General features: G+C 47.2%; 1 protein-coding gene across 2 annotated transcripts in view; it reads right to left on the bottom strand.

Annotated features, from left to right (window-relative positions):
- Parp16 (poly(ADP-ribose) polymerase family member 16) overlaps positions 1-5,193 on the bottom strand; it is a 25,568-nt gene extending 20,375 nt beyond the window's left edge. The window contains exons 1-2 of one of the 2 annotated variants that reach the window (XM_021171823.2): positions 4,976-5,193; positions 4,205-4,490 (exon numbers count right to left, since the gene is read on the bottom strand). In XM_021171823.2, coding sequence (XP_021027482.1) covers positions 4,205-4,378 — 174 coding nt within the window. In that variant the 5' untranslated portion in view covers positions 4,379-4,490; positions 4,976-5,193. Of the gene's footprint in view, positions 1-4,204; positions 4,680-4,975 lie in introns of those variants that run through there. The other variant, XM_021171824.1, reaches the window with a different exon arrangement.
- Positions 5,194-15,080: the final 9,887 nt, after the last annotated feature.

The raw sequence follows: 15,080 nt of genomic DNA, 5'->3' as shown, positions 1-15,080 counted from the left end.
GCAACCACATGGTGGCTCACAACCATCTGTAATGGGATCTGATGCCCTCTTCTGGAGTGTCTGAAGACAGCTACAGTGTACTTACATATAATAAATAAATAAGTAAATAAAGCTTAAAAAAAAAAAGAAAAAAAAACTAAGAATGTGATTTGGCTAAATAAATAAATCAGGGATTGACCTAAAGCATTTTTATTAGGCAAAACCAAATTTAAGTGCTATAATTTCCTCCTTACACAGCGCCTGAGCACTTGTGGAAACCCTCAAATCATTAACAGGAAAATTAAAACACTATATATGATCTCTAAACATGAAGAATAATTCCAGTTCCAGGGCTATTCTGATCAGTTAAACTGTATGCTGTAAGGATGACGCCCTGACACCTGGGCTGTTTTACAGCTGCCTGGTGACTTCAATGTCAGACGAGACTGAGAGCCTGGAAAGAGTGATGTACCCCAGCAAATGTCAATAGCTTATTTCTCATCTGGAAACAGGCAGCAAAGGCCTTCCTCACAGGCTTCACCGGTCTTTGAGCCAGCAATGTCCTGTCTCAAGAGTTTATCTCACGAAGACAACAAGAAATGTGAACAATTATTAGCATAGAAGGGTGTTTTACTGTGGCACTGTTTGTGAGAGCCATTTTTTTTTAAGTTATGAAAAAAGCAGGCATAGTAGTGCACACCTGTGAACCCAGTACTCTGGGGCAGGAGGATTTCAAATTCCAGGCCAGTCTTGCCTTAAAAAGACACCAGCACTGGGCATGCAGCTCGGCTAACAGAGTGCTTGCCTAGCAAATGCTAACTGCTGGGGTTTGATGCTCAGAGTCACACTAAAGGGGCAGAGGGGTTGGGTGGGGGCCTGGGGCCATAGCTCAGTGGGTAGTGTTTGTTAGACCAGAGTTTGAATCCCTAAAATCCCTGCTAAAAAGCTGCCAGGGGTGGAAGCCAGCTATAATCCCAGCACTCAAGCTAGCTAGACTAGCTGGAATCGGCAAGCTGCAGGTCCATCGAGAAATCCTGCCACAATAGACAGAGATGGAGGAAGTCAGCCTCAGGTCTCCACACCAATGGATGCACACACATGAACCCACACACAGTTGAATGCACACACACACACATGCAAAATAAATAAATAAAATACCACCATGGTAGGGGACTGGTTGCTGCAAGCAGGGCACAGAACAAGAAAAACTTTCTCAAGAGTCTTAAAGGAGGACTTTTCTGGACACAGAGTAGAAACGGTATCAGGGGACCCAGGACAGCAGCAAGCTTATGCAAGGGTTTTTAAATAAATAAATAAATAAATAAATAAATAAATAAAGTATTTTAATTAATTAGTTTTCTGAGACAGAATCTGGTTAGTCTGGAACTCGTGATATAAAACAAGCTGTCTTTAAATCTACAGAAGTCAGCCTACTTTGCCTCCCGTAGTGTGTGTGTGTGTGTCCATATGTGTGCCACAGTGACTGTGGAGGTCAGAGGACAACTTGCAGGAGTCTGTTCTCTCCTGCCACTGCGAGTTCCAGAGATCAAACCCAAGTCCTCAGCCCGCGCAGCAAGCACTTTTACCCACAGAGCTCAGCAGCTCCTGTCTGTGGCTGCGAGTCTAGCAAGCCCCAAGGTGCTGCTGACTGGGACATTGGTTTGATTTAGATACAAACACCCTGAGCATAGTTAGCCCTGGAGTCAGTTCAGAGAAGCCACCACCAGTCACCTCCCACCCCCACAAGGGTCTGTGGACTAACAGAAAACCACCGTAAGGTATTTTCTAAAGGAAGAAAGCAAGTAAAGGCTTAACAGCCGTGACAGCCAGTGTCAACGTCTGTGGTCAAATGACAGTGTAGGTTTGGAGATAAAAGTCAAAGGGCCAGGAAATCCCAAGAGGGCTAGAGATCCTCTGGCCTGACAAGGGCTTATGCAACCCGTGTGCCAAGGAACAAGGTCAGAGACTCTCAGCCTGGGCAGCCAGCACAGACTCAATTACATGCCTCAAATCAGGGTAACGTGCCTCCCAGGCCAGGCCCAGAGAACACAAAGAATTCTCAGTGTAAGAATCAAAGAACTGGTCGGGTAGAAATGTTCTCAAAACAAGGCATCGAAGAGATAGTTGAGGGCTTTGGGGACCATGGCAGGATAAGACCAGACCACGCCTAACTGCTAGGGACTTGGTTCATCAAAGGGTTCTCTAGCACCAGGGCACTAATTGTTCAAAGCTACTGCACCTGTAATAACACCTAGGTAGGTGGAGGAAGTAATTTCATGTGGCCAGAATGGCAAACGCTCATATCATTTCTCGAAGGCTTTCAGCTAGAGAAATGAGAGATTGTTAAAAACAGCTTCCCAAGTTTCTTTCTCCAGCCACAAAATGATCCAGAAAGTGAAATGCAGACTGGACTCCATCTTCTTTGAAAATTAGCCTTTGAAGTCACTTGACCTATAGACATCTGTTGTCAAACGTATGCATCTTTTGTGCTCAAGTCCCTTACACCACAAACTCAAAAGAGTGAACAGGAGCTTGCAGAAGAAAGCAGGACGGAAGTCGGGTTGCTTGTTTCTTCCCACTTCCTGTACCCGGACCTGCAGAGGCACTGTGGTTAAGACTTGAGAGATCCTCAACTCATGGCTAGGATTGTAAGGGCCAGGTGGTGCCAGATGGCCCACCTTTCTTTGTTGCTTGACCTCCAAGGAATGAAAGCAAAGAGAGAAGCCAGAGCTCACGGCCCCATCAGAGACGGTGGGAGATACTCGGTGGCCATTCTGAACATTTCTCTCATCAGATAACATGGCTGGTTACATTAGCTGACTTCCTAACATAGAAAACGTGATGCATTCCTGGCATGGACTTAACCCAGTGATGATGAATTACCTTGTATTACAGGGTGTGTTGGGGGGTCCTAGTATTTTGTGGTGAGTTTTGTATTTTTTAAAACAATATATTTTTAATGCAAATGGGTGTTTTGCCCGTGTACCATGTGCATTCCTGGTGCTGGCAGAGTTCAGAAGAGACTGGAGCTGGATTTAGATGGTTGTGAACCACCATGTTTGTGCCAGGAATTGAACCTGTGTCCTCTGGAAGGGCAGCCAGCGCTCGTAACTTCTGAGCCATCACCCAAGCCCTGGATTTTTGCATTTATACTCGGGAATGGAATTGTTCAATAATTTCCTTTCCTTGTATTATCTTTATCAGATTTAATACCAAAGATATTCCAAACTCTTTTTCTTTCCTGCTTTCTTGTTTTGCTCAAGATAGTTTTATGTAATCCAGGCTGTACAGAAACTTGATATATTGCTGAGGCTGACCTTGAACTACTAATTGAACGATTCCACCTTCCAGGGGCTGGGATTACAGATGTTTGCCTACCACCATATCTAACTACATTTTCAGTATTTTGGAAGAATTTCTATGAAACTGTAATCATGGATTACTCCTGTATTTGAAATAGAACTTGCCATTGACGCAGGTAGGCGCAAAGGTTTGTTTGCTTGTTTCTTTTTGTAGCCCAGGCTAGCCTCAAATTTGTGCTCTGGCCTCATCCTTCTGAGAGCTGAGATTGTGGGTGTACACCACCACTACTGGAGACTTTCTATTTTCTTCACTGAGTCAATTTTGGCAAGCTATATCTTTCCAGATAATTCCAAATATTTGGATTACAATGATAACTGACATCTGGAATACTGACCCTAACTCTTAAAGAAATTATATGATTTATGGGTCATGTGAAGTGCTGAAACCTGTAATCCATCCCAGCACTCCGAATTATAAATTATCAGAAAGTAACAACGCCTATGTGCACTGCGTGGCAGTTTATATAAGAACTGTTCATATGTAACTTCATCTGAAGGGCAAAGTCTAACTAGTTGCAGAGGGAGGGACAACTTCCTATCTAGGCAGAACAGCTGGTTCAGATCAACGCCCCTTTAGGGCCACACTTGAGCGTTTTTTGTGGAGGACTATGTAGCTACTCCATCACTCCTGGGAGTAAAGTCACTGACAAAAGGAAGCAGCCACCGAATGACCTGGCAGTGTGTCTGCACGAGGGTGTTTAGGAGTGTTCTTGCTGATGGGAACCTTCCCCAAGGCCAGGCTGGGTGGGAAGTCCAGGGAATTGGCGTGTTTCCTAACACGGGTGGAGCTGCTCCTGCCTGCGGTTCCACAGGGCCACTTGGCCCAGGATGCAGCGAGCAACGGTGGATCAGGACGGACTCACCAGGGCCTCGAAGTCCTTACAGTCGTGGCGGGCGTAGGAGGCGGGGAAGGGCCGCAGCACCGAGTCCCGCTTGTAGCTCTGCAGCGCCGAGGCGAAGAGGCTGCAGCGGAGGTCCGCGGCCAGCACGTCGCGGCTCGCCGCCTCCCTGGCTGCCGCCCTGTTGGAGAGCTGCATCCCGGGCTCGTAGCGCGTGGCCGGGAGGAGACAAGGAGGGGCAGCGCGGGGCCTGGGCCCGGGGGACCGTGGACCGTCTGCTGCCAGGTTTTCCAGCCCCGGAGGGGTGGAGCTAGGCAAAGGGGTGACAAATTGACAGTGGTGAGAACGCGCGGGCGAGCGTCCTCTGCAGGACACTGGGCTCGGTCGCTCAGTGCGGGGAAACACGGGATCTGGGAGAGCCGCCTCTCGGGTCCCGCCAGTCCCGGAGTCCCCGGTCTGGAGTTGTCGCTATTGCACCCGGCGTGGGTAGTACCCCGGGGACCCGGCCGATCGGTCCTGCCCGCCCCACGCTGCCAGCAGCCACGGCCTACCTCCCCGCCCGCCGCTCTCACGCCGCTCCGCCCACCCGGCCCAGGCCCGCCCCTTCCCGCGCCCTTGCTCAGCTCGCGCCCGCCCACAGGTCCCGGAGGATCCCAGCTGCCCCGGGTGCTGGGCAAAGGTGCCTAATGCGGCTGCTAGTCATCCTCGCCGCGGCCCCAAGTGGAAACCGCCCCGGGACCCGCCCTGGGGAATTGTCTTTGTCCTGGCTCCACGGGTTGAGCCAGCCTCGCTCACCTTGGGAATTGCCACCTGTTGAATAAATCGGTTTCCTCTGGAGCTGACACGTTGCACAGAAGCCACTTGACACGCAGGGAAAACTGAAGGTCGGAGTGACACAATACTTTCTCAAGACACTGTAGCCGACCCAAAGCCCTTCCTCTCTACCTTACAGCCTCCGCAATTCTCTGAATTGCTCAAATGTCTGACCCCAGATTTCCCAGGATCCTCCTCCTTCGAAGGCCTCTAACAGGAAGTCGGGAAAACAGGCACTGGAAGAACAATGACCTAACCCTGCCGAAGGGAAAAGACCGGACCCCAAGATGACTCAGCAACTGGTCGAGTAAAGGCACTTGCTGTCCGTCCTCACGACCTGAGTTCTATCCCAGGATCTCATATGTTAGGAGCAAAGTGACTCTAGCAATTTGTCCTATGACTTCCACACCGGCACCAAGGCTCAAGTGTGCCCACATGTGAACGTATACACAAAATAAATAAATGTAGGGCTGGTGAGATGGCTCAGCGGGTAAGAGCACTGACTACTCTTCTGAATGTCCTGAGTTCAAATCCCAGCAACCACATGGTGGTTCACAACCACTGGTAATGAAATCTGACTCCCTCTTCTGGTGCGTCTGAAGTCAGCTACAGTGCACTTATGTATAATAAATAAATCTTTGGGCCGGAGCAAGCAGGGACTGAGCGAGCAGGGTTGACCAGAGCAAGCAGTGGTCCTAAACAAAAATTCAATTCCCAACAGTCACATGAAGGCTCACAACCATCTGTACAGCTACAGTGTACTCACATACATAAAATAAATACATTAAAAAAAAATAAAATAAAGGCAGGAGGATTTCTGAGTTCGAGGCCAGCCTGGTCTACAAAGTGAGTTCCAGGACAGCCAGGGCTATACAGAGACACCCTGTCTCGAAAAACCTAAATAAATAAATAAATAAAATAGACTAAAAAATGTAAGAACAGATTCCCTTTACCTCTTCCTCTTCAAGACCTCACTAGAGAAAAAGCACTTGGCCTTCTGATCACATAGAAATTCAGCCAGTGCTGAATTGTTAGACTAAAAGGCCCCCTTTAAAGACCCCACACGTGCTGAGAGGTGATGGCTCACGCCTTTAGTCCCAGCACACCAGAAGCAAAGGCAGGCGTATCTCTGAGTTCAAGTCCAGCCTGGTCTACAGATCAAATCCCAGGATAGCCAGGGCTACACAGAGAAACGCTGTCTCAAAAAAACAAAAACAAACCCCAAAACAAAACTTTACAAAAAAAAAAAACATTAATTAGATAAATAAACATACACATGGGTTATTTTTTTCTCTCTGAGAAATAACCCCCCTCCTTGAGCATCTGAATGGGACCTGGCCCTGTGCTCCTCAGACTTTGGGAGGGAAGACAGGCAGAACTATATTCTCAGACCCTAGAGAGCTTCCCAAGCCAAGCAATGATGCAAACCCCCAGGAGCCCAAATGGTAATGGTTGTTCTAAGGCCTGGGCTGATTTGGAATCACCAAAATGTCTGAGAGCCTATGACCTCAAATAAAACCCCTCAAACACCCCAAGTCCTGGGGCCCCTAGGGTCCCGTGGAGCACCTGGAACCCTAAGGTACCTGAGGCATATTGCATGACCTTCACTCTGAGAAAACCTTCTCACCATCTCTCCTGCCACATAAGTATAATAAATGTACTTTTAAAGAATATTAATAATATGGAGAGATGGCTCAGTGGTTAAGAAGACTGACTCTTCTTCCAGAGGTCCTGCGTTCAACTCCCAGCAACCACATGGTGGCTCACAACCATCTGTAATAGGATCAGATGCCCTCCTCTGGTGTGTCTGAAGAGAACAACAGTGTACTCACATACATAAATAAATCTTAAAAAAAAAAAAAATTAATGAAGGACCAGAGAGATGGCTCAGTGATTTAAAAAGCTTCCTGATCTTCCAGAAGACCTGAATTCAGTTCCCAGCACCCACATCAGGAGGCTTACAACAGCCAGGGCTCCGCTTCCATGGGCTCTAACACTTCTGTCCTCCATGGGCAGTGCCCTCACATGTGGAGTGTATGTTAGCTCTGTGGAGACACATAATTAAAAATAAAGGAGCTGGAGATGTGGTTAGGTTAGGGGATATGGTTCAGTCGTTAGTGGCTGCTCTCTCAGGTTCAATTCCCAGCACCCCCTTGGTATCTCACAACCCTCTGTAACTGCAGTCCCAGACAATCTTCTGTGCTGTCTTCTTGTATCTTCAGGCACGAAGCATACATGTGGTACTTGATCATACGTATAGGCAAAACACTCATACACGTAAGAAAACAGAAAGGGCTTTACAGTTCTTTTTTTTTTTTTGAATATTTATTTATTTAATGTATGTGAGTACACTGTTGCTGTCTTCAGACACACCAGAGGAGGGCATGGGATCCCATTACAGATGGTTGTGAGCTACCATGTGGTTGCTGGGAATTGAACTCAGGACCCCTGGAAGAGAAGTCAGTGCTCTTAACCACTGAGCCATCTCTCCAGTCCCTACAGTTCTTCTAAAAATAAAAAATACCAATGAATCAGAGAGAGAACAACAGTGAGTATATGCTTACAGTTTTGTTATGTTCATCTTATCATTTCTGGTTCTAGTTCATTTTTATGAACTTGAGTTACCACCGGAAGACATTTCTGAGGCCAGCCCAGAACTACCCCACACCTGTATGCTCATGCTGACCACTGTATATCTACACTTCAGTGCTCAACACTGCTTTCTCTAGGAGGGCTGGGGAGTGAACCCAGGGTCTCCTCTGTCTGAAGTCTACTTCTAAGCCACATCCTGATCTCTGAGGATATCTTGGAAAGTGTATCCCAGCTGTTGATCCTTTGAAAGGTTTACTGATCTGTATTCTGTTGCTGATTCCCCCCCTCCCCCGCCCGCCGCGTGGAGCTGTGAATATGTCACCCCTCTGCTCTGTGTTCTTCATTGTTTCTGCGGAAGGGTCAACAGTAAATTTTACTCAAGTTGCCTAGTGACAGGTTTGTTTTTCTCATGCTGCTTTCAAGATTTCCACCAGATGGCTCAGGTGGTTACAAGCACTGGCTATTCTTGCAGAGGAACAGGCTCTAGCATACAGTGGCTCCTAACTACCTGTAACCCTAGTTCCAGGGGATCTGATGCCCTCTTCTGGCCTCCAAGGGCTCCTGCACACACGTGGTACACATAAACTCTCTCTGTCCCCCTCTGGGTGCCTCTTTCTCTGTCTCTGTCTCTCTCTCTCTCTCTCTGTCTCTCTCTCTCTCTGTCTGTCTGTCTCTCTCTCTCTCAGACACACACACAGAGACTAATAATAATAATTTAAAAATAAATCTTTAAAAATTTATTCACCCTAGCACTCAGGAGGCAGAGGCAGGTTGATCTCTGTGAGGCCAGCCTGGTCTACAGAACAAATACTAGAATAGCCAGGGCTACACTGAGTTGAAAACAAACAAACAAATAATAATACTAATAAATTAAAAATATTCCCTCTTGGGGCTGGTGAGATGGCTCAGTGGGTAAGAGCACCCGACTGCTCTTCCAAAAGTCCAGAGTTCAAATCCCAGCAACCACATGGTGGCTAACAACCATCCGTAACAAGATCTGGCGCCCTCTTCTGGAGTGTCTGAAGACAGCTACAGTGTACTTACACATAATAAATAAATAAATCTTTAAAAAAAAAAATATTCCCTCTTGTTATCTTTGCTGTGCTGTGTCTCTTTATAAACTTTTGCACTAATGCTACTTGAAGTTCTTTGGGCTTCCTGGAAACCTAGCAGGTTGTTTTGTTGTTGTTGCTGTTGTTTTGCTTGTTTGTTTTGGGGCTAGGAGTAAAGGCATTCGCCACAATGCCACAACGCATGGCAACAGCAAAACAATGTACAAACTCTTCACAGATTTTCTTTGTGGTTTTACTCTGTAGCCCAGGCTGGCCTGGGACTTTGCAACCCATGCTGACCTCAGACAAAACAACACAATTTCTTCCTCCAGTTATATACTTTTTTTTTTTTTGACAGTGCTCTCCTTTAATCATATTCTTTTGGCTCCTTATTCATAAGAGTGACTTTGAAGGCCGTGCCTGTCACATGTGACCTCTGCCCCCTCTGCAGTCGGTCCTGTTGTCCTTCTATTTGCTTTTCATGTTTAGTTTTGCTTCAGAGTTTTGGTTTTTATGAGACGAGGTCTCATCCTACATAGGGCTGGCCTAGAGCTCAAACTCAAAACAGGCTGGGCTCAAATCCTGCTGCCTCAGCTTCACTAGTGCTGGGGCCTCAAACATGCAGTCATCCCCCCGCCTCAGTCTCACAAGTGCTGGGAGTACCTTGGCAGACCTTTCATTGGTCTTTGTCCCTGACAACATCCAGATGTTAAAATCCACTCAACACTGTAGGTGCTCAGTTGTTTAGACCCCTGGGAAGGAATAGTCCCATGAGTTGGTATTCATATGTTGTGACTCCAACTGCTTACTTTCCTGGAAATATGCCCAGCCTATAGATTAGCCCATCAAACCAGTAAGATTGTCAATCTCGCGATTGCCCTTCGACACAACCTCCAGGATCCCTCTGCTTTATTTCTCTATGTATTGTTGTTGTTGTTGTTCCTGCTGCTGCTGTTTTATTATCATTGTTATTTGCCTGGCTAGGGATTAAGCCCAGAGCCACTATCACACTGGAGAAGTGCCCTACCATCAAGCTACATAGCATCCCAATCTGTTTGCAAGAGGCTTCTTCTCCACGTTCTGGTGCAAATGAAGCCTGTTCCTGGGAGACCATTAGTCTTCTCCCTGTAGGTAGAGTCTCTGGCCCGGGACTATGGAGATGGGTTGAGGACAAAGGTAAGCTTCTTTCTGAGCGGCACTCTTGCTCTGTAAGAAATGCACTAGTAGGGGAGCCTGGAAGGACTGCCCCGCCTCTACACATGCTCAGACACAAATAAAAACTTCCTTTAAAAAGAGTGCCCATTCCTCTAATCCCAGCACTTGGGAGGCAGAGGCAGGCGGATTTCTGAATTCGAGGCCAACCTGGTCTACAGAGTGAGTTTCAGGACAGCCAGGGCTACACAGAGAAACCCTGTCTTGAAAAACAAACAAACATTTAAAAAATATATATATACACATATATATATGCATACATACATATATACATATATATGCATATATACATATACATACATACACACACATATATATATGTAAACTTTTAAAATGCTCTAGTGGAAGGAGGGAGCAGCAGCTATAACTCATAGTTCAGAGCAACTGGTATTGAAAGCAATCCTTCTGCTTCAGTCTCCTGAATGCTGGGCTTACAGATGTGAGCCACCATACCCAGCTTTTACCATATTTTTAAATAAATGTTGTATGTCCTTAGGACTATTTCTAGAGATTGTAAATTGTGTGGGGTGTGCATGGGCGTGTGATGTATGCAGACACCCTGTACATGCACAAAGGACAGAGAAGGACAGAAGGCATGTCCCACTCTATTACAGTTCATCTTTTTCCCTTGAGACAAGGTCTCTCACTGAGCTTGGAACTCAAGCAGGCAGCCAGCAGACCCCCATGGTGCTGGAATTATTCCCATACCCACAACCCACATTTTACATATAGGTGCTGGGATTTGAACTCAGGTCTTCATGCTTACCCAGAAAGCACTCTTACCCACCATACCATCTTCCTAACTCCTGTAAATGATGCTTTTCTCTCTTCAACTTGGGGCTACAACTGGGATATAGGATCTACCACTCTGCGGGGCCAGGGGGGTAGGGGAAAGAGGGAATGGGAGAGAACCTGTGACCCATCAGAGTTTTGGTGCTCTGGGTGGGCGGACGTGGGAGGACCGCTGGACACTTTCCACACGGCCCCAGGTGGGCATCTGGCTGTGTTAGGCCACTGACCCCACACGGCGGGGGTGGGGGAGGTGGACAAGGGGCAGCCCCAGGTACCAGGTTCTCAGACTCCGGCATCCCACGCTGTATATGGCAGAGGAATTGAGAACAGAATAGGGGCCCTGGGGCGGCACTGGACCCCAGAGAGGAAGGCAGGAGAGGGCAGGGGGGCGCTGGGTGGTTCCCCCGCAGGGAGAGTCCTTAGTCTGGTCTGTGGCTGCAGGTAGGAAGGCCTTCTGGCAGGAGGTTAGACTCGGCTCTTAGGAGAAAGCCTATCCCATCGTTCAAGCACGGCGGGCCTTCATGATCAGAGGCAGTCTATGGTTTTAGAGCTTTATTGTAGAAAAGCAGGGAGAAAGAGAGAAGGTAGAGAGAGAGAGGCGGAGGCTGGCCATTGCCAAGTGGAGAGAAGGGGGAGGAGAGAGAGAGAGAAGGAAGGATAGTGAGAGATAAAAGCTTAGAGAGAGTGAGGTGGGGCCAGGCAGCCCCTTTTATAGTGGGCTGAGCTATCTTGCTGTTGCTAGATAACTGTGGGGAGGAGTCTAGCCAGAATGCCAGAAGCTTGGGAGATTGTCTACGTGACTGATAGCCACACGCCTCTCCTGTGGGGGTTGTGGGGACAGTAACTTCAACAGGAGCCAGGGGTCCAAGGGACACGATCCAACACCTTTTGTCCCATGTAAGTGGAAATTACCACCCACTGAGTCCCACTGGGGTTCAAGACCTAAGTTCAACTAGAGACCAGGCTGTCTGTGCATAGCATATTGTCCCACACCACTCACCTTTCATGCAGAAGACCCTAGGTCCATCTAACACCATATAATGACCATAGCAGCCAATCATCCAGCTTCAAGAGTAAAGAAGGAAAAAAACTCAAGAAACAGAAGAAAGCCAATGAAAACACAGGAATTCAATAAAAACAAGGTCAGAAAACCGAGCACAGACTTGGCATGGCAGAAGAGAGTAAGAAGCAGGGCTGGGGAGAGATGGTCCAGCATCAAAGCCACCTGCTGCGCTTCCAGCCGACCTGAGTTTGCTTCCCAGCATCCACATCAGGCCACTCACAACTGCCTGAAAATCCTGGGACCTGATGGGGCCTTTGTGGGCTTGAGGGCACACAGCAGACACTCAACACACATATACATAAGTAAAAGATAAAAGTTGTGGTGGGGGGCCTAGCAAACACAGAAGTGGATGCTCACAGTCAGCTATTGGATGGATCACAGGGCCCCCAATGGAGGAGCTAGAGAAAGTACCCAAGGAGCTAAAGGGAACTGCAACCCCATAGGTGGATCATTATTATGAACTAACCAGTACCCCGGAGCTCTTGTCTCTAGCTGCATTTGTATCAAAAGATGGCCTAGTCGGCCATCACTGGAAAGAGAGGCCCATTGGACTTGCCAACTTTATATGCCCCAGTACAGGGGAATGCCAGGGCCAAGGGGTGGGGGTGGGTGGGTGGGGGACTGGGGGGGGGAGTGTATTGGGGACTTTTTGGATAGCATTGGAAATGTAATTGAGGAAAGTACCTAATTAAAAAAAAAAAGTTGTGGTGGCTTGAATAAATTCATGTGTTTAAATACTTGGACATCGGGAGTAGCAATGTTAGGGGGTGTGGCCTTGTTGGAGGAGGTGTGTCTGTGTAGGTGGGCTTTGAGGTCTCCTAGTCCTTAGGCTCCACCCAGTATGGAAGAGAGCTTCCTCCTGGCTGCCTTCAGAAAAGACCCTTCTAATGGTTACCTGCAGAAGACAGTCTCCTCTTTGCTGCCTTCAGATCAAGATGTAGAATTCTTGGCTCCTCCAGCACCAGGTCTGCCTGAATGCTATCATGCACCCCACCATGATGATAATGGACTGAACCTCTGAGACTGTAAGCCAACCCCAATTACATATTTGCTTTTATAAAAGTTGCCTTGGGGGCTGGTGAGATGGCTCAGCGGTTAAGAGTGCTGACTGCTCTTCCAAAGGTCCTGAGTTCAAATCCCAGCAACCACATGGTGGCTCACAACCATCCGTAATGAAATCTGATGCCCTCTTCTGGAGTGTCTGAAGACAGCTACAGTGCACTTACATATAATAAATAAATAAATAAATAAATAAATAAGTAAATTGCCTTAGTGGTGGTGTTTCTTCACAGCAATGAAACCCACACAAAGTCAGAAATAAATGTTCAAACAAAAACAAACAAACAGCACTCTGGAGGCAGAGACAGGCAGACTTCTGAGTTGGAGGCCAGCTTGATCTACATAGTGAGTTCTAAGACAGGGTGTATCTCAAAAAACAAAACAATAAAAACAAACAAAACCAACCAAACAAACAAACCAACAAAAACCTCAAAACCAAGATGGCTCAGTAGGTAAAAGGACTTGCTGTGAAAGCCAGATGATCCACGCCCAGAACCCGTGGGGGAAGAAGAAGGCCAGTGCCTGCTCTCTACATACATGCCAAGGCACATGTATGCCCAAGGCAAGTACACACACAGTATACACACACAACAATAATTGGGGGAAATACCTTAATGACTATAAACGGGCTTTTCCTTAAAAGATTAGTATTACTAACTACTTGAGAAATAACTCCCAAATTTTACTGTTTGTTGTAGAAATTTTAAAAAAGGACTACACTGAAACTTCTACCTCAAAGTCAAGGCAGCCCACCTACTTAAAGCTTTAATCTGGACGTAACCGCACCTCCTGCAGCAACCCAACGTGGAAGCGAGCAATCGGGAGTTCAGTTTCGTCCTGGTCTACATAAGACCTCATCCCCCAAACAACAACAAAATAGAGTTAGGATGCACACCTTTGATCCTGTGGAGGCAGACAGAGGCAAGTGGATCTCTATGTATTCAAGGCCAGCCTGGCTTACTTGGAGAATTCTGAGCCCCAAGGACTACATAGTAAGTTCCTGACCCCCCCCCCCAAAAAAAAAGTAAATTAGAAAACCAATGATCATCTTCATATCCAGAAACCTAGAAACAGAGTGAAAGAGTCTTCATCGAAACAATTCCTACCGGAAACCCTGAGCAGCTTGGAGCAGAATGAAAATACAGGAGCATTCAAGACTCACTAGGAAGAGTCGCTCTTCAGCTCGGCACACAGCGCTTGCTTAGCGGTCACGGTCACGAGGTGCCAGTCCCATCCTAGTGCTGGCTAAGTTACTAAGAACAAGCTGAAGGCAGCAGCAAAGCAGGATCCTGTACTCACGCAGTTGCGCAGGCACCCTGCCAGCAGAGCCTGGCTGCTCTGGTAAATTTGGCACTTAATGGTGACCACTGAAGCAATCACTCAAGTGGGGAAAACTACAAGAAAAGGTAGATAATATACACAAGGCAGGAAAAACGACAGGGAAAGTTCAGGAGACACGGGAGGGAAAGAAGCCGCTCATTCCAGGATCCAGTGACATTTCTTGCTGGCTGAGGGTCAAGAACTAAGAAAACCAGAGTGCCCACTAAGACAAGAGTCCTGATCCCTAGAGATCCCTCAACATGTGTCAAACAGGAAATGGGCCGTGGCTGCTTAACACCACAGACTATGCAGCCTTTGACTTTATCAGAACTTTCTTATCTCCAAACCTGAACCTCATAAGCCACCTTAAATTTTAGATTCACGGGGGCTGGAGAGATGGCTCAGCGGTTAAGAGCACTGACTGTTCTTCCAAAGGTCCTGAGTTCAAATCCCAGCAACCACATGGTGGCTCACAACCATCTGTAATAAGATCTGACGCCCTCTTCTGGGGTGTCTAAAGACAGCTACAGTGTACTTAGATATAATACATAAAACTTGAAAAAATTAAAAAAAAATTTTTAGATTCACACAGTAAAGCTCCTTTTAAAACTACATTATGGACTGGAGAGATGGCTCAGCGGTTAAGAGCACCAAACTGCAAGGAGTTACAGAGACAGAGCAGAGACGGAAGGAATGACCATCCAGAGACTGCTCCACCTGGGGATCCATCCCATAAACAACCACCAAAACCAGACACTATTGTGGATGCCAACAAGAGCTTACTGACAGGAGCCTGATAGAGCTGTCTCCTGAGAGACTCTGTCAGTGCCTGACAAATACAGAGGTGGATGCTCACTGCCATCGATTGGAGCACAGGGTCCGCAATGAAGGAGCTAGAGAAAGTTCCCAAGCAGCTGAAGGAGTTTGCAGCCCCATAGGAGGAACATCAATATGCACTAACCAGTACCCCCAGAGCTCCCTGGGACTAAACCACCAA

The sequence above is a fragment of the Mus caroli genome, chromosome 9, assembly GCF_900094665.2.
Source record: "Mus caroli chromosome 9, CAROLI_EIJ_v1.1, whole genome shotgun sequence".
Taxonomy (NCBI): domain Eukaryota; kingdom Metazoa; phylum Chordata; class Mammalia; order Rodentia; family Muridae; genus Mus; species Mus caroli.
Note: the sequence above shows the minus strand (reverse complement) of the source record. Positions and strands in the feature narration are given on the sequence as shown.